This window comes from Crocodylus porosus, unplaced genomic scaffold (genome assembly GCF_001723895.1).
Source record: "Crocodylus porosus isolate Cpor-Errol unplaced genomic scaffold, CroPor_comp1, whole genome shotgun sequence".
Lineage (NCBI taxonomy): Eukaryota > Metazoa > Chordata > Crocodylia > Crocodylidae > Crocodylus > Crocodylus porosus.
The window spans coordinates 26,539,161-26,557,085 of NW_017728886.1; the positions used below are offsets into that span (position 1 = coordinate 26,539,161).

Here is a 17,925-nt window from a genome sequence, read left to right on the forward strand (position 1 = left end):
TGCAAAAGGCAAGATCACAAAAGCTACCAGACTGATCATCCAAGAGAAGTCTGTTACCCTGTTAACCTGAGGACTGGATACAGTGGGGTGGGGCAACAGCATAAGCTTCCTCTGCTTCTTCCATTTACTGTACTTCAGCCATGACTTGAAGGTGCCACTTACACTGAAGAAGATTCAGTCCCTGATTCTCTACTGCTATTCTGATCTGGTAGTATTTTACACTCTTGTGAGGCACTGGTGCAAGGATTATAAAAGGTGTCAGACAATGGATAATCAGACCCTTATTCTCCATCTCCACTCAAACCTTGTCCTTTTTTCTGAATAACCACCACTAATTCCAGTTATTGTCAGGGTACAGCAACAGTTTTACATACCCACCAGAAATGGCCTGAGAGGGAACCATTCAGCTCTTACGGAAATTTTCCCCAAAATATCTAAAGTTGCTGATTGTTAACTCCCAAGGAAATTTTGCCAAATACTCACCTAAAGTGCCAGCTCTGGTTCTATCCCAGATATTCTTTCTTAACAATGACACCTGTACCACACAACCACTGGACCATATTTTCTTAATAAATTGCATGTTCTAGAGGAGGGGTGTAAAACATAGGACAGACCTGCAAGCTGGGTCTGTCCTTTACAGCTACTAAATCCAGGCTGCCAGGCTATTGGCGGGCCATGGGATGTTGTGGGGCATGGCTTGCTGCAGAATCTAGGGCTGTCAAGTGCTCTATGCTGAAGCCCAGGTGCCACTGCCACCGCCACCACTGGTGTGTACCCTGGCTTGGAGCTAGAGCTGTTGCTGTTGCATGCCCTGGAATGGAGCTGCCCCACAGGGAGCCCTGCAACCTGGATCTTGCCCAGGGCACAAGCTAAGTTCAACACCTTTTTCCTAGAATATAGATCTGAACGTGCTGTCTTAGTGAAAAAGGAAGTGACTAATGTTATTAGACAAACTGTATTTTATAGCATTTCTTCTTCCAGTCACAAACTGCTATAAAGCAAGCTTCATGAACTTGCTCTCTAGATGTTAATTTTCCAGATTTAGGTAATAAACTTTCACCTCTAATGTTTTTGCTTATGTTTCTTTAGGATCTTAGCTGCTTACATGTTTTGGTATTTAATTGTTTTCTATGATTTATAGAACAGATGTGTTGTAAAAACTGTTGTTCCCCCTCCTCAAAACTGCCAGAATAATTGATTATCCCATAAAGACATAAGCTGAATGTAGTTGGATTGGCAATAGATGAAAATTTACAATTCTCTAGAAATTGAAATGTAAATTGAAACCTTCAAGTTATTCCCAGGCTTTATAATTTGGTGGTATCGCTGAAATCAAATGATCAAGTGGCTCATTTAATAGTGGAGCATGAATTTGTGCTTAGAGAGCTATAGGGAATGTCACCTTTACTAACACAGACCTTGGCTGCTGTTGGTTTGGAGTTGACAACGCACCCTATTAGAGATCTACAACCAAAGAAGGCTGAGTTTAAAAATAGGATCGATATAGGTAAGATTTATAGATACAGAGTGTTAATGAGTATAGCTGGAGAAAGTGTACAAGATTCAATAAAATAAATTATACAACTGAATTTTCTTTTAATATAACAAGCTTAAAATATTTCAAGTGTAACAGAACCATGTGTTACAGATAAAAAATTCTGCTGCCAAAGCATTATATATATATATATATATATATTTCTGTTTTTGCCAAACTGCAGACCACCCAAGCCCAACATTTCAGGAATCTGAAACATCTAGGAGATAAGGTTGTTCTATAAGACTAAAAAGGAAAGAAAAAGAAACCCTTGAAACATAAATAAATCACCAAAAGAATGTTAGCAAACAAGAGCATTTAAAAAAGAAAAATCATGCAGAAGCTGACATGAAGGCTTTCCAACAACAAGTGTTGTGCCGGTTACTTCAAGAGCAGAATGTAGAGGCTTTATACTCTACAAAATATATTTTTAAAAAGCCATATATTTGAATGTCTCACCAAAAAGATCTAAAATCCATCTGATCTCCCAGTGATGTTTACTGACTTCAGAGATTAATTTGGTCCTGACTGATTTATTTTCATATACTAGCCTAACCCAAAACCACACTGTGTAAAAAAAATGTAAGAAATGAACCCAGGTATTTTATCAGAGCTGCTTGGAGACAGGGATCCAAAACCACTTTTTGGTAACTATAGTCAGCGGAATGTTATGGCAGCAACACCAGTACAGACGGCTTTCAGCTGCGTTCTCGGAAGAGCTGCTCCAAAAAGAACTATCCAACCGTTGAAGGGAAAAGGATATAGAAATTAACCCTCTAATACATACATATGCCTGTAGATAGATAGATTGCTCCTTTCACAACAAAAGAAAGTAACAGTACTGGATATGATGTCATATGGAATGCTCATTAAGATATACAAGGGACCCTCCTTGGGTTATCTTCCCTCAAAAGGATAATTCTTCTTAAAATATAATAATAATAATAATACTTCTTTATACTTGCCACTCTTAGCAATTGTTTACATCGTAGAAAAATAGACAGTATTCTGTAACAAGAAATATAGTTACTTTGTTAAAATGGGCTATTTTAAACCAGCTATTATTTTGTCATATAAAGATTTCTAAACAGCGAAACAAAAATAGATAATACTGAGTGCAAAACAGCCAGTGGTATAGTTTGCATTGGTTCAAAATATCAGTTGCCTGCTACTGCAATTACACTGTATTACAAAAGTCTTGAACTTTTATAAGCGTTGGGGTTTTGGCTTTTATTTTCTTTACATGTGGCCAGTAAGTATTTAGTCAAAGTCATTTCAAACTTTGGAAGTCCAAATGGATTTCACAGTCAGTCAATACTCACTCTCATTGTCCTGCATTCTCACTGAAATTTCTCCCCACTCAGTGCAGCAGCACTCGTGACTCAAGTCTTATGGCCAAAGATCTCTCAAGTTAAACAAGATTTAGACTTCAAAGATTCATAAGTTTAGCTTATAAATTCACATTCTTTTAAAAATCATTGTATTAATTTCCCACATTTAAGTTTACCCAGAGGAACAAGCTCAGAAGCCTGACTTCATCCAGTTTACCATCCCAGCTGAAGTCTGTTAAACATAGTTTAGATGAAAACACTTTGCCAAGTGTAGGCATTAAGTCTTAATGATACAAAAACCAGATGGTCCCAATGTAAGAATCAGATTTTTCTGTGATCTCCACAAAACAGTTTTGTATGAATAACTAATGTCCCTACTGGCAATGGTAAAGACTTTATCAATACACCATAAACACCAAATGGAGGCAGTTTCCAAGCGTTAAAAACAGCAACATCAGCAAAACATTCTTGGTGGAGCAAAAGTCTCCTGATTCTCATCTGGGTCATCTCACACCCTTTCGACTTTTGTGGGATCATATGCATCTGAAGACAACAAAAAAAACAAAACCAAAAAAACCTATTAGTCGTGTGTTCTGAAATTTACCAACCTCTACTACACGCTGCTAGCAAAGGAAATGAGAAAATATTTTCTTAATTTAAAATCAGGTTTAAAAAGCCCTCCCATGCAGACTATTTTTTAGAAAAGTCAGGTAAAAATTCAATAATTAACAACCTGTAGTTATTCTTTTTATACCATGTCTGTGAATTCAGTGCTGGTGCTAAACTGAGAGCTCTGAAGACGCACATTTCTACTTGACCTCAATGAATTCCCCATTCTCATCTCATCATGCTGGTATGATTTTGGAGTAATGTCCCTGAAGTTAGATATTGGGAAAAACTTTGTCATGAGGAAGGTAGTAAAGCACAGGAACAGGTTACCCAGACAGGTTGTGGACTCCATCACATTTTAGAATCACAATTTTCCTTAAAGCCCTGAGGGCCTGTTTTTTCAGCATTTCCCAAGAAAACTGCAGGGGTTCAGTGTGCTTGAAAAATCAGGTCATAGACTCACGCTACTTACTCTTTGAAGGCTTACCTGAACCTTCAGCAACCTGAACAGAGGCCACACGGATCATGGCTAGAGCCCCTAGGGAGAATGCTGAGAACAGCTGCAGAATAAGGTTGGTGACTTCAACAGGGGGTCAGTGGAACTGCCTCACTGAAAAATGACTGGTACTTTTGATAGGAAATTGTATTAAATTGCACAGCCAGGGTATGAGAACCTCTGTGTCATGAACCCTTTAGCCTCTGCAGTAGATCTACACTGAAATAAAGAGATAGACACTAGCCTGTCCCTCTCCTAGAAAAAACATAGTTCAGCCATTTTCACACTGGTCTAGGCATCAGACTGGAAGCCCTCTCCTGTCTGCCGTCTTTTTACATAGTGACTTATCGTGAGATGTGGGGGTGAACTTGTAGGGAAGAATATGCATGAGGTTCTTTTAGAAAGCTCAGTTTTCTCTGCTAAGCTAAGCCTAGGAAGCTGAGGCTTCAGGTCTGTGTGACTAATACAAATGAGGTTTTCTTCAGTAGGAAGATGCTGATGTTGGGAAGTATTTTCCAACCTTTGTAGCTGATTTGACAAGTGAAAAGAAGATGGCATACTATCCAGCTGTGGGGAATACACTTATAGCTATAAGGGAACAAAACTCTGCACTGTCTTCACTATGTTCCAGGAGAATATCACCCAGAAGGGAACAACCGCAAAATGCGAGGCATGTATATTCTGATGAGCTGTGGCAGAAACCAGGACACCGGTGGTAGGACATCACCTCTGATACATCCCTACAGCTGTAAATCATGGCAGGGCTCTATGGAATCTCAGTTGCTGTTCTTGCTCCAGCAAAACCCCCAAGAGAGGAGGGCATAAGGAAACATAGAAGACCTGGCTGATGCAGGAAACTTGATTTGCCTACAAAACAAAGTCTGAAGTAGAATGCATAGGTCAAAGAAGAAAGAGTCTAAAGTATAGGGGTGCAGGAAATGAAAGGAAGATTAAGGCCTGAATCCTAGTAAAGAGCAGCGGGGGCGTGAGAGTCAGCTGTACTATTTAGAATTCATGCAGTTCATTTCCTGGGGGCAAAATAAATAACACCCCTTTAAAGTCTGGTTGACTTAATCTCTACCTCTCTATGCACCAGAGAATTTTAAATAGATATATATTGACTGGGTTTAATAAATAGTAGTCCTTGTGAATTTCAAGGTGGATTGCCAGCTCTTAAAAGGGAAGATGGGGAAAAGGAAAAGGAGCCGAGTTAACAACATGCCTACCAATTCCTGGACATTTATTCTCTGCAACCAATTTACAATATTAGAAGAAATGGTAGTATGTCTGAATTAACCATTTGCAGACTGAGGGATGCCATACTTAAAGGCATGAACTGATTTCTGTATCATATCACTATGTTCACAGGATCAGAGGGAAACTTATTTCTGAGAGTAGAGCAGCTCACAGGATAACTTGGAGTTACCTGTGTAGTATGTGGTACCAAACACTGAAAGATTCAGCTTTACAACTGCGCTGGGAAATCTCAGTGGAACATCATTATGGGTGGCTGTACGCGTGCGGGACGCCTGCTCCAAAGCGTTCTAATTGGAGTCAGTAATCAAGTCTGCTGGAGCGGCCACTCGAACACGCCGGCAGCTTCGCCCATGTTCATTCAGCGTCCTTGCGTTCCAAAATGGTAACAGGTGTGCTTCAACTAACGCTTGTACAACAAGCTTTAGCTAAAGTGCCCCTCCCACCATTTTGAAGTGCAGGACACTGAATATACAAGACACTGCAGGCATTTTGATTAGAGGGGCTCCCGTGAGCTGCTCTAATCAAAATGCCCCCCCCACCCCTACCCCAGAGCACACGTATAGATGCCCTATATATCTGTTTTTTGTTTCTTTACAACCCTGGTCTAAGTGTGGTGCTACCTAATAATTACAGAAGAAAAACCTAGGCATTCAAGGAAACCCTATGATTAAACTGTGCCATGTTTGGGAACAAACAAGAACAGCAGCTATAGTGAACATCTACTTTGTTTTTGAAATAAGCAGTTTTCTGAAACCTTTAGATAAAGGCAAAGACTTGAGTATTTTCCTTATTTCTAAAACTTAATGAACGAGCATAGAAAACCAGAAGCCAAGCAATAGTAATAATGTAGAGCCAAACTTATCAGGTTGCATGGATCAGGCCCACAGACCAGCCCTGCAAGTTGGGTCCAGCAAGCAGTGTGCTCTCTGGCCCAGCTCTAGGCCCCAGACCAGCCCTGAGCACCACATGTAGCACATGCCACAGACCAGCTCCCACCCTGTACATTGTGCATGCTAGACTGGCATGCCCTCTAAGTGATACATGGAGCACTTGGTGCTGGGGCCAGGGTGGAGGTGGGGGCTGGTGCATGCTGTACACAGCACATGGGCTTGTCTGGGAAATGCTACATGTGGCATGCAGGTCTAATCTGAGACCCATGGGCAGCACTGCAGGCTGGATGATAGGGCTCTGTGGGCTGGATCTGGCCTGCAGGCCACATTTTTGACACCGCTAATGTAAAGAATAATGTTCACTGGAGAAAAAAAAGTTTGCTTCACCGTGGATATGTTTTCAACCTATTAAATTACTACACAATGGGATGCAGCACATAGCAGTTTCTGGAATACAACTTCCTTGGAGGATATCACAGGAAAAAAAAAAAGTACCATCCCTATTAAAGCACTGTCCCCCCCCTCCCTCCCCTCCTGAATGTCAGATATGGCAAAATTGGGCCTTACCGAAACAAAAATCTTTGTCAATCTTCTTCTTGCCTACTGCAGTTAAGTGTCCATTTTCATTGAGAGAGATAATGCGTTTGGAAACAGCACCTGTGGTCACCATTTTGCTCCCTCGTTCCTCTTGTAACCTGGATTGTTTCTCCTCATCCATGTCTTCTCCTGAATCTGCGCTCTTGATGCTCAGACGCCTCATACGGGAAACTGAGTCAACTTCTTTCATTCGCACCAAACGATCCATGACAGTTCGGCTAGGGGGAGAGGTTAGTTTGCCTTGTAATGTCTCGATCACCTTAGAGGTGCTTCTGACTTTCTTTTCTGAGCTTGGGATACTCATGTTTCTTTCAGCAAGCTGATAAGCAACAGATTTGCAAGGCAGGTTTTGATCTTCATCTTGTTCAACACCTTTGTACTGTTCAAAGCTCGGCTCAGTTATCAGCATTTTAGAACTGGCTTCTTGGTCGATGCTCTGATATGCGCACAAAGAGGGGTCCCTATCTCCAACAAAGAGAGAGCTTTTTGTCCAACCACACTTTCGCCTGCTCTCATAGGAGCTATCTTTTGTTTCTACTGTATCATCTGAAGTTCTCCCTATTGGTAATTCAAAGTCATGGACACCATTTTCAGAGCTGGGGGGTTGGTGGAGCCCAGCTTTGTCACCAGAAATAAGAGACTCCACTGCTACCTCTATACCCAGGATTCTTGCTGCTCTCGCCTGCAGAGACTCATTTTGAGGAATCTCCGCTGCATTTTCAGCTGAAGAAAATTCAAATGTGTTAATACAAGGCTCAGAGTTGATGTCAAGTCCCACAGACCTTAAATCTGGCTCAGAGTGACCTTGATTTCTATTAGTTAAGGACAATCGTACTGTAGCACCTTTCTCTAAAGCTTTATTGCTTCTGGGAGCTGCACTTTTGTCCAGTTTTACAAAATCTATGTAAGTTTTATCTTCATTCACCTCTTCTGAGTCAGCGTGATTGAAAGGATTACTCTGATGTGCGTGACTGGACAGAGCTCTCCTGACTAGGCCTGCACGACCGAACTGTTGGTTTGCTTTTCTTCTGGCTTCATCATTTCTTGTTTCTGTTATGACACTTCCATCTGCTGGCCTCACTAATTTACTGATCTCTTTTGGATGCAAGGAGCTTTGTGATCCAACATGGGCATGCTGATCACCCCACTCAGTCCCTGTACTCCAACTTTCAGACTTACTTTTGACTCTTCCTGGTTTAAATATTGGAACCTCTGACACAATCGTGTTTAGCTGCTTACCAGGTCTCACTTCCTGGCCCAATTCATCAGTTGGGGCAGTCCCTATCTTTTCAGGAATGGTGTCCTGCTGTGCTTTCTCCTTATTCTCCACACCATCTTCACTACTAGTGCTCTCTTCCTGTCCTTGAAGCTCCTTGTTAAAACTTTCTAACTCACTTATTGCATCCCAGGGACGGCGACTTACAGGTTTCAAGAGAAACTGACCAAACAGCTCCCTACTGTTGCAGGGAGCACTCGCTTCTCCCTTGACCAAATCACCTTTGAAACTTGTACTAGCTTCCCTCTCTTGTCCAGCCATGGTTGCGACGGACCCAAAAGGCTGGTTCTGGCATGCCTTTGGTGAAGGAACCTGAATTGCTGAGGTGGCAGTCCTGGAAAATGCACTATTCCTGGACGGACTGAGGTACATTTGACCTTTTATGTTGTATGCATTCTGCCTGCATTTTCTATCATCCAGAGGCAACTCTGCCTGTTTTAACCCTGTTACAGATGCCGCACTTCCTAAGAATTTTGGAGTCATCAACTTATTATTTGGTTCACCAGGCTTTGTGCCATGGAAAAATTGAGGGCTTTTAGTTCCTTCAGTGAAATTGGTCTGTGTCTGCTGGTCTTTGTACTGATCACCTGGCCAAGAGCCAGAGTATTTGAGTTCCCTGTGTTTTGTAGGCTGAATAAATCTGAGGTCATTCATTTGTTTGAACTCCTCTGGTCTCCACAGCTCTTGTTTTTGTAACTCATTTTTATTGGTCATGCTTCCTGTGAGAGCTTGCAACTCCAAGTCGGTTGAAGACATGCTTAATAGACTTTGTTCTTGCAAGGCCCCATTGTTATCAAACCCATTCTTATCAGGGCTGTCTGTTAAGTTGTTGTTCCTATCTGTATCTGGCAAATTTGATTCAGGTTTAACTGGGATAGAGACCAAGCAAAATATAGTTTCATTCATTTTTTTCTTTGAACTCCTTTTGTTTTGCATCCCAGTTCTAGGTTCAAACTTTTTAACTTTAGTAACAGTCTCACAGGTGTTATCCATATGCTGGTTTCCTACAGAAAGTTTGCCTTTTGTGTACTCCTTATTCGTTTCATTATTGGGAATGTGACTACTTGTGGTATAACTGTCTCTTTGGTCAGGGAAGGCACAATTTTCCTGATCTCTAAAGGATGCTGCCAACCACTTGCTGTTATGGATGGAGCTTGCTGATGTTCTTTCACCCTTTACAGCATTTGATAAGTCTGAGGTTTCCAAAAAGGCACTATCATATTGTACTTCGAGAGTTCCCTCCTGCAAAGTACTGGGACTGGCCCGATGTGTATTTTTGGTGTGTTTAGCATTGTCCTGGAGACTCTCTGGGTGTGCTATTTTAATATGCCGTATTCGAGGATCATCAAAAGGAATATACTGAACAGAACTCATGTAGTCATCAATGCGCTTAGAACGGCTTTGTCTTCCTTGAGGAAGGTGTTCCTCTTTGCGGTGTTCACCTGCCATCTCAGATGTACTGGTAGATGGTTGGTGACAGACAACAAGCCTGTCTGATGGATGCTGTTGTTCATCATAGTTAGGCACGTCATTATGGGAATGCTGATTCATGCTTCTCTGAGGTGGAGATTTGTAAGATGGAGGAGGTACGTAGACTGGGGGCTCCAAGTTACAGTCTTGAATGCAAACATCTTGCCGTGGCTCATTAACTTTGGCTAAATAGGAAGCTGCTTCATCTTTTTGCTGGTGGTTCTGCAAGCCACTGGTTTCTATAGAGGCCCTTGTTTGTTGGTACAGTTCATAGGATGGAGGTTTCAGGGGTCTGCCATACTTGGGCTTGGCCAAAGGGAGAAAGTGGCATCCAGTTTCAGGGTATTTTGTGGATTCCAAAGTCATTCTGTTTGGGGGCTGAGGGGGTGCTTTAGCGCCACTAAATAAATGATTGTTATTTGTCAGGGAGGGCATTTCCATACCCCTTGGGCTCTCTGGTGAAAGAACTCTTGGCAATGATTGTGATTTCCCTTTGTTATGGGAGCTAAGTCCATTATCTCCTAGGGTAAATGAGTATAGGTCTTGAAGCAGTTTCTCTCTGTCACTATCTGACATTTGTCTTCCTAGTTTTTGAGGTTGTTTCCAGCTTTCCATTCTTAAACTCTGCCATTTGTAATTACCAGGCACTTTACAGCTGTCCTGCAAACTGCTTCTTGCCACATACTCTGTTCCTGCACCTACCTCCAGCTGACTTTCTTTAGTATGTCTGTGCAGCCCATGGGTTGGTGCCAGTCCTTTCATTTCAGAGTCTCCTTTGTCAGAATAACCCAGCAATACACTAAAGTCTTGTCCTCTTCTTCTCCAGTAGGCAAGATCTTTATCAGTCTTGGGCTGAGAAGACCATGCTAACTGAGGTTTTTCATATATCCTGCAAAAGAAATGCAGTGTCATAGGCAGTGTATACAAATGATCTTTCTTTTCCTCACAGGGAATGCTACTACCAGGGTCAGATGCTGAGTTTCTACCCTCAGCTTCTATAATTTATTCACAGCCACAGGACCTCAAAATCTTCTTGGTCATTAACATGCACATTTTCTCACAAAACAAAGGAACAGTGAAAGAGCCTAAGCAGTATGTGCATGTTGTTAGCAAGACATTTATTGTATTGGTATGCATAGCTGTGAGAAAACAAAGTACCCAATGTTGTAAATTGTGTATCCATGTAGAACCCTACTGAATACATAATATAAGCAGCAAACTATGGACTCTGTTAGATAAGGCTTTGCACCCTAATTTCTGATCTCAGTTACTTCAAAACACATTGACTTCAACAGGGGTTTCATGGGTTAGCCAAGCGTAAAAGGACTGTGGATGTAAAGAAAAAGGCAGTAACAGAAAAATGTGCATGTGTGGGAGGGAGAGGATAACACTGTAAATTCTTCGAGAAATAGGATTTGCATTATAGCATGAGGGTGGCAATGGAAGTTGTCATCAGCCAGTTTGATCCTCTTGTTTTAAGGAGTATGTCAATTTAGGTGTTGTGTCCATTATATTGTCAATACAGTGTTGATGAGATTTGGAATAGTGATTTAATGTTTACTGTAAATGCCTCAAAAGATCATAACATTTTAAACATTTTAAAAAGGAGCTTAATTCCCACCAGACATAAGGGAAGTGTGAAAAACAATGTATAATACAAAGACTTTACTTTAGCCAGATGTATTAATTAAATCCAACAGACGTTATGGGATTCTTCCTATGTTTCTAAACCTGGTTCAAAATAGTCTATATGCTATTCCTAATGCAAACTGATAGCTTTCTATTTTAAAAATTAATCTTGTCATTGTACTATAGTTTTGCAGTTCTTGTAAATAAGGTGTTCAAAAATCTAACTGCCATTATTATACTATCTAACTGCCACCAGCAGAACATGGGAGAGAAAAATCAAAATTGACATAAATAGGACAGGAATGCAGATAGAACCCAAGAATTTTCTTCAGCTTCCCTCAGCCCGTGATATATGTACAATTTGTTCCTGGGTTTTGCCAAAAACGAATAATCTTTTCACAAAAAAGTTTTAAATAAAAAATAAAATTAAAATTTCCTAATGAAACAGTACCATACCATATTCAGATAGCTAGCTATTCAATAGTTTTCTTTTATGTATGTGAATGTTATCCTATCAATCCTAATGTTTAAAACAAACTGGGATTAAGGTATTGTAATTATAAATCCAATGGATTAACACATCATGTAAATCAAAGATTCAGCATGTAAATTACAATGTACAATTTGCTTCTGGAATCCTGGTAAATAATGAAACTTGTATTAATACATGGAACATATCAGGACATATCCAATGTCGGAACACAGTAAAAATAAAAATCATTGGAAACCACTGTATCTTTCAGTATCAGGAAATGCACAGCTGAATGTATGCTGCCAGACATCTAAGATTGCCAAATCCACCTCAACTACCTTTTTTGTTTTTTCATAATGTTATAGTACTGCTAGCAGTTATTGATTGGAAGGGTTGTAAGAGACTGAGTTTAATTGTACAGGGGTCGGGGTGGGGAATAGAAAGGCAAGCTACTTTTCTGCTCTGCAAAAGCTGCTAAGTAACACAAATGCTAAGTGGCTATTAAAATACACCAAGCAGGGAGTCATAGGTTCTCAGGCCAAAAGGCATCATTATGATTATCGAGTCTTCTGCGACACAGGTTAGGGGATTTCCCTGAATTAATTCCTTGAATAATAGCACAACTCCTAGAATCCCATTCAATCCTGACTTCAAAAAATCTGGTGATACAGAAGCCATCATTACTCTTGAGAAGCTGGGTCCAATGGATAATTGATTAGAATCTAAATATAAAGACACAAACAGTAGTCACTGGAGCCTTATGCAATTAAAATCACCATGGATTCTTCTAGACACCAATACTGTTACTGACAATAGATTAGTGAAGTGTCCAGGCTATTTTAAAGCTGAGTTTGTGAGTAACTAATGGAAAATGTCATCTAGACTCCTAGAGGGAATCTGTCAGAAAACAAAAGAGGAATAAGAGTTGTTTTGTTTTTTTTAAAGTGTAAGTCTTCAGTGCACTAAAGTGTTTTTCTAGTCGTTATATATAGCTTTAGAACCAAGAGAATCCCAACCTGAAACCAGTAAGAATTCAACTGCATTTTTAAAAAGCTGTTTAAAGAATATTCTGTAGTTACAATAAGTAACAAAGTTCTGAACACCATGCTAAATGCCACATGAAGTATATATTGTGTCATCATAGCAACTAGGATGAAGAAGGCATATGTGTAGGAATGAAACGTTAAGGCATTTCAAATTCAGTAATATATATACTGTATGTTCATAAGGCCAAGACCATTTTTTGCTTAACACCATACGTTACTGCCACATTACCAGCATGGCAATTGGATTATGGAAAAACAGCTAAAGATACAGGTTTTGGGCACAATCCTACCTCAGTGTAAGTACTCAAATAGCAGTCTTCCAGTTACATAACTACTGTTTTGGCCACTTACGCACATACACCAGTAGGCTGCGCTCTGCCTGGGCAGATATACAGCTCTAGTCCCTTCTCTAGTGGTCCTTTGAAGCTAGCCCCAGGGGCAGCCAAGAGACAAAAATACATAGAGCCAAGAGGAAAAGAACAAGTTTGAGGCTGCATAGCTCAGTAAGCTATATGCCACCCTAAAGTGGAGCAGGGCCCACCCTGCTTCAGGGCCTAACTACAGTCTGGCCTAACCCATAGGCTAGGGTCAGACGTTCAAAATGCCTGAATTGATTCAATCTTTGCAGTTTAGTCTAACCTGGCTAGGCTGAATCAGTTTGTAACTGTACAGACATCCCAGAAGTGCAGGCTCATGCCTGCAGTGGCTCAGGGTAGATGTTGGGGGGTGCTAGGGCAGCTCTCCTTTTCCTTCTACAGCACTCAGCAGAGGGGAGGGCATGGCCAGGCCCTGGCAGGATGCTCTGATTAGGGAGAAATTCCCCCTCCCCCGCCCAATTCTGACCAGCCCAGCAGGGAATTAATAACACAGTATTTATCAGCCCATTAAGAAAATAACACAGGGACATTACCAGCTACCAGTTGATTCTGCATCTGCCACAGCATGGACCGTAGCTAGCATGTGGTCTGCTAGATAATGTTGAGAGGTGTCTGTGTAAGGCAGAGGAGATGGCAGGAGTGGGGAGGTGAGGGGGGGAGCAGGGGGAAGCCAGGCAGAAGCCTGCAGACTCTGTTGAGCTCCAGCCAGGGAGCAGAGGGGAAGGGCCAGCTCTGCTGTGGATCAGAGAGCCCCGCCCAGTCCAGAGAGTATGACAGGATGCTGGGGGACTCTGGTTTAACTTAAACCAGCAAGGGGGCTGGGACAGACTTTGCATAAACCGGTTTGAGCATAAATTAGTTAAGTCTGATACTACATTCAACCAAGTTTATCTCAAACTGGTTTTAGCCATTTTCAAACTGGTTTATGTGCATTGAACAGCTGTTCCGTTACAGGTTTAAACCAGTTTCTGATCACTTAAATTGGTTGTGGCAGGGCACTATTGTTGCCTACCACTTTAAGGGCTGGAGCAGGCAGCAGCGAGGTGCTTGACTGCAGCGACTATTTTTGAGGTCAGGCTATAAATGGGGTTTGCTGCTGGCAGCTGGCCGAGCTGAGGCTCAGGAACAATTTGGAGGTATATGGGCTGGGTCTATGGGAGGCCCCATATCCCGGGCATAACCTAAAACTGCACCCTGCCAGAGTAGGGAGGTCCAGTGGGACTGCCAGTGGTGGAGCAGCCCTATGAAATGCCAGGACTGCAAACCTCCCTGGTGAAAGTCAGGTCGGGGGCATCTAATAACCTCCAGCCCCCACAACATCCTCACTGGGGACTACCAGAACTGTAAGAGCTTGGGGATGCCTGTGGCTCAGTTGTTCTAGTGGAGTTATGAGGGTGAAGACAGGCATACAGCTTAGACCTGAGCTGAAGTACCTTGACTGGTCCATGCTGGGGCCAGGACCCAAAGCGGGGTTGAAGGGCCAGAGGTCCACTGCAAGGGATACCCAGAGAGCAAGCAGCTCAGGATCTCAACTGGCCTGAGATGGGGACAGAGCCGAAGGTCCCAGAGAGGAGACCACAGCTAGGGGGTGAAAGGTACAGCTGGGTTTAGCTGCCTGGGATGCCATCTGTGAGGCTTGGGCCACAATGTAGGGGTGGAATGGAGATGCACATATTCGTCTTGACATCAGGGTTCAAAACAGGCAGCCTCCTGCCTGAGTATCATTTATTATTAAGGCACGGCAAGTGAGACAGGCAGGCAGTTAATCCAAAGAGGTGGGCAAGCCAGCATCAAACTGGGCCTCAGAAGGCTCTCTGTTACACTGGTTTATGTGTAATGTCTGGCCCTAGCCATACAGTGCTATGCTGGGCAGTCAGAGGGATGCACTTTCAAATGCCTTCTGGGCAAGGGAGGTCCTAGAACACAGGTTCTGTGCTTCCTACACAAGTGCCCAAACACTCCTCCCTGTTTTTTCCAGGATTTATGCTCAGGTACATGCCCATGAAGCACTTTCCTGCCCAGACACATTACCTGTGACCACACACCCACCCCCTTCCTCACACACTGGGGGACTGGGCCTTGGGGGTGGGAGGCAGCGGGTTGGGAGTGATGGGCACTGACAGCGCCAGCGGGCTGTGGGTCAGGAGTGAGGGGCACCAGCAGGGTTGGGGCAGCTCTGGGTTGGGAGTGAGGGGCACTATCAGGAATGGGGGACTGTGGATTGGGAGTGAGGGAAAACAGCACAGGCAGAGGCAGGGCACTGGCATATCAGGGCTGCATCCTGGTGAACAAACGGGGAAGGGGGATCTCTGATTTTCCATGATAAAAAAAATAAATAAAAACAAATGCCAAAATAGATAGGTATTTAGCACATATTTTATTGTAATGATTGAGGCACTGGGTGGCTTCCAAATTGATTTAAAATTGTATCAATAAAACATTGTGTTTAACGGATACATATATATATCTATACCTCTATATAGAGATTTATCTATATAGAGATATAGATCCCTCTCTCTCTATAGATATAGTGGCATTTCATTTTAATTGTGAAAAAAAGATAGATTTGGGGCGTTTTTATCAGAGATTTTGGAATTTTTATCAGAGAATTTGGGATTTTTAAACAAAAAACCAGGATCCTTGGTTATCAGTTGCCAAGAGACCTGACAACCTCTGTTGTGAATGCTTGCAATCTCTGGCAATAGACATCTGGCACCCCTCCTCTGAAGTCTGCCTTTCCTGATGCAAAAAGAAAAACTATACAGTCCAAAATGCTGGTCTGCAAGTGTTCAGCAGCTGCCCTCTGAAAATTAATTCTCCTTGCTGGGCACTCAGGTGCCCAAGGTGCTAACTTGCATTCTGCCAGTAGCTTGTACAAATCGCTTAGAACTGGGCCTAAATAGGTCATGTAGGTGCCAGAATGAGGCTTTGATGGGTTTTAGTTAACTAAGCCACACAGAGTGATCTGGAGCAACCCTGGTCCAGCAGCTATTAAACTGCAGAAATTCCCAGATTCATTAGATGCCTGCATTTGAACCTGAAAGTTCCCTCAATTTTTTGGTTTAGGCTTTTCAGCATACTCAGAAGTGATCCAGATCGAGCACCTGGACACCTTGGCTGCTTGCAGACATGAACCCCACCCCGCAAAGAAACCACACTTCAACGGAAGCAGCAGTGCATTAGTTTGACCCAGCTCTGTAGCATCAGCATAGATGGGGCGCATCGGGGGGCTTTGCACTTTTGGCTAAAGCTGATTCAATCAGCTATTAGATAAAAGTACCAAAACAGCCCCATTAAAGCGCCCAACCTATACAGATGCTGCAGAGCAGAGCTGAAATAACTTGCTGCCTCTTGTGGGCATGCACTGAGCTTAGTGTAGAAGTGCACCAAGTTTAAAGTAAAGTAAAGCGCCACCTTGGGTTTTGGGTTGCGTTTTTTTCCTTGTCTCCAAGCAGCCCTAAATCTCATTTAAGCGTCGCTGTGATCCAGAACAGTGCCAGGAGATGTCTAAATGCAGCCAAACTCCGATTTGCCAGGTGCTTATAAGCATGTCTAATGCCCGAGTGGCACCAACAGCATGCAGTTCAGTACAGTCAGCATCAGTTTGATGTTCTGGTTGGACGGGCACCTCCCCCCCCGACATTCTGGATCCCAAGATGATGGAGGTGCCTAATATCCCGGCTGGCATATGAGGCTAGTGTATAGGGGTGTAGAGTCAAGAGTGCCAGGCTCTGAAGAGGAACAGGTCAGACACGCCATACCTTATTTCCTATTTGCTATCTGTGTGCTTCCTGAATCTTATTGACCTGGATTACTCTGCAGGCAAGGTACCTACTTTTAGGCACTCCAACACAATTCATCTGAGAAATTGTCCAGTGGAGGCCATTAGATTGGAGTGTGGAACAAGAACAGGGGAAGCAGAATCATTCAAAGTAGAGCTGTGTAAAACTTTGGTAGCCAATTTGATTCAGAGGAGATTCAGCCCAATTCAGCAGCTGAATCTCTGAATCCGAATTGAACTGGGAGACCAATTGAAAGGTCCAAATCGAACTGGAAGCCTCAGAATCAATTCGGCAAACATTTGACGCTGCTTCGGAGATTTGGCCATAGACTAAACAGGCAGCACTCCTCACCACACCAGACACAGCTGCCTCCAGCTGGTAAGTCTGTTGTGGTGGCTGAAGGGGAGAGGGAGGGATTGGGGCTGGGGCAAGCTGCCCAGCCGGGCCAGGGGGTCGTGGGACTTGGGGAGGTGCAGGATGCGGGCATGGTAGTGGTGGAAGTGGGGGCTCTGTCCTGCTGCTTCTTGCCCCCTTCTGCCTAGAGCAAGCCATGTCTGCCTTGCGCCCCCCATCCCCGGCCTTGGCTAGGCAAGTGGCAGCAGGGCAGAGCCCCCACTCCCAGCGCTGCCATGCCTGCATCCCGCACCCTCCTGTCCCAGCTGGGCAAGCGGTGGCAAGACACGGTCCACTGATTGCCCAGCCAGATTAGGGGGCCGTGGGATGCAGGCGCCTGCCACTGCTTGCCCAGCGGGGGCAGGGCAGCCTGGAATGCAGGCACAGCAGCAGTGGGAGCGGGGGCTCTGCCCTACTGCTGCTTGCCCCCTTCTGCCTGGAGTGAGCTGTGCCTGCATCCCCTCCTCCCCCCACCCCGGCTGGGCAAGCAGCAGTAGGGCATAGCCTCCACTCCTGTCGCTGCTGCATCCGCGTCCCACACCCACACCACCAGCCTGGCTGGGCAAGTGGCAGGCTACGCCTTGCTGCCGCTTGCCTAGCCAGGGCAGGGGGGCCGCACAGGGTGCAGGTGTGGCAGTGGTGGGAGTAGGGGTTCTGCCCTGCTGGTGCTTGCCCAGCTGAGGTGGGGGGGAGGCGGGGGAGCGTGATCCAGGCGTAGCTCGCTCCAGGCAGAAGGAGACAAGCAGTAGAGGACAGAGTTCCCCCT

At 43.7% G+C, this 17,925-nt stretch overlaps 1 protein-coding gene across 2 annotated transcripts in view; it reads right to left on the reverse strand.

Annotated features, from left to right (window-relative positions):
• Nucleotides 1–3,277: 3,277 nt before the first annotated feature.
• The window catches only part of KIAA1462 (KIAA1462 ortholog), a 91,228-nt gene continuing 76,580 nt past the window's right edge, over nt 3,278–17,925 (reverse strand). For both annotated transcript variants that reach the window (XM_019531320.1, XM_019531328.1), the window contains exons 3-4: nt 6,685–10,349; nt 3,278–3,408 (exon numbers count right to left, since the gene is read on the reverse strand). In XM_019531320.1, the coding sequence (XP_019386865.1) occupies nt 3,374–3,408; nt 6,685–10,349 (3,700 nt within the window). In that variant the 3' untranslated portion in view covers nt 3,278–3,373. The remainder of the gene's footprint in view (nt 3,409–6,684; nt 10,350–17,925) is intronic.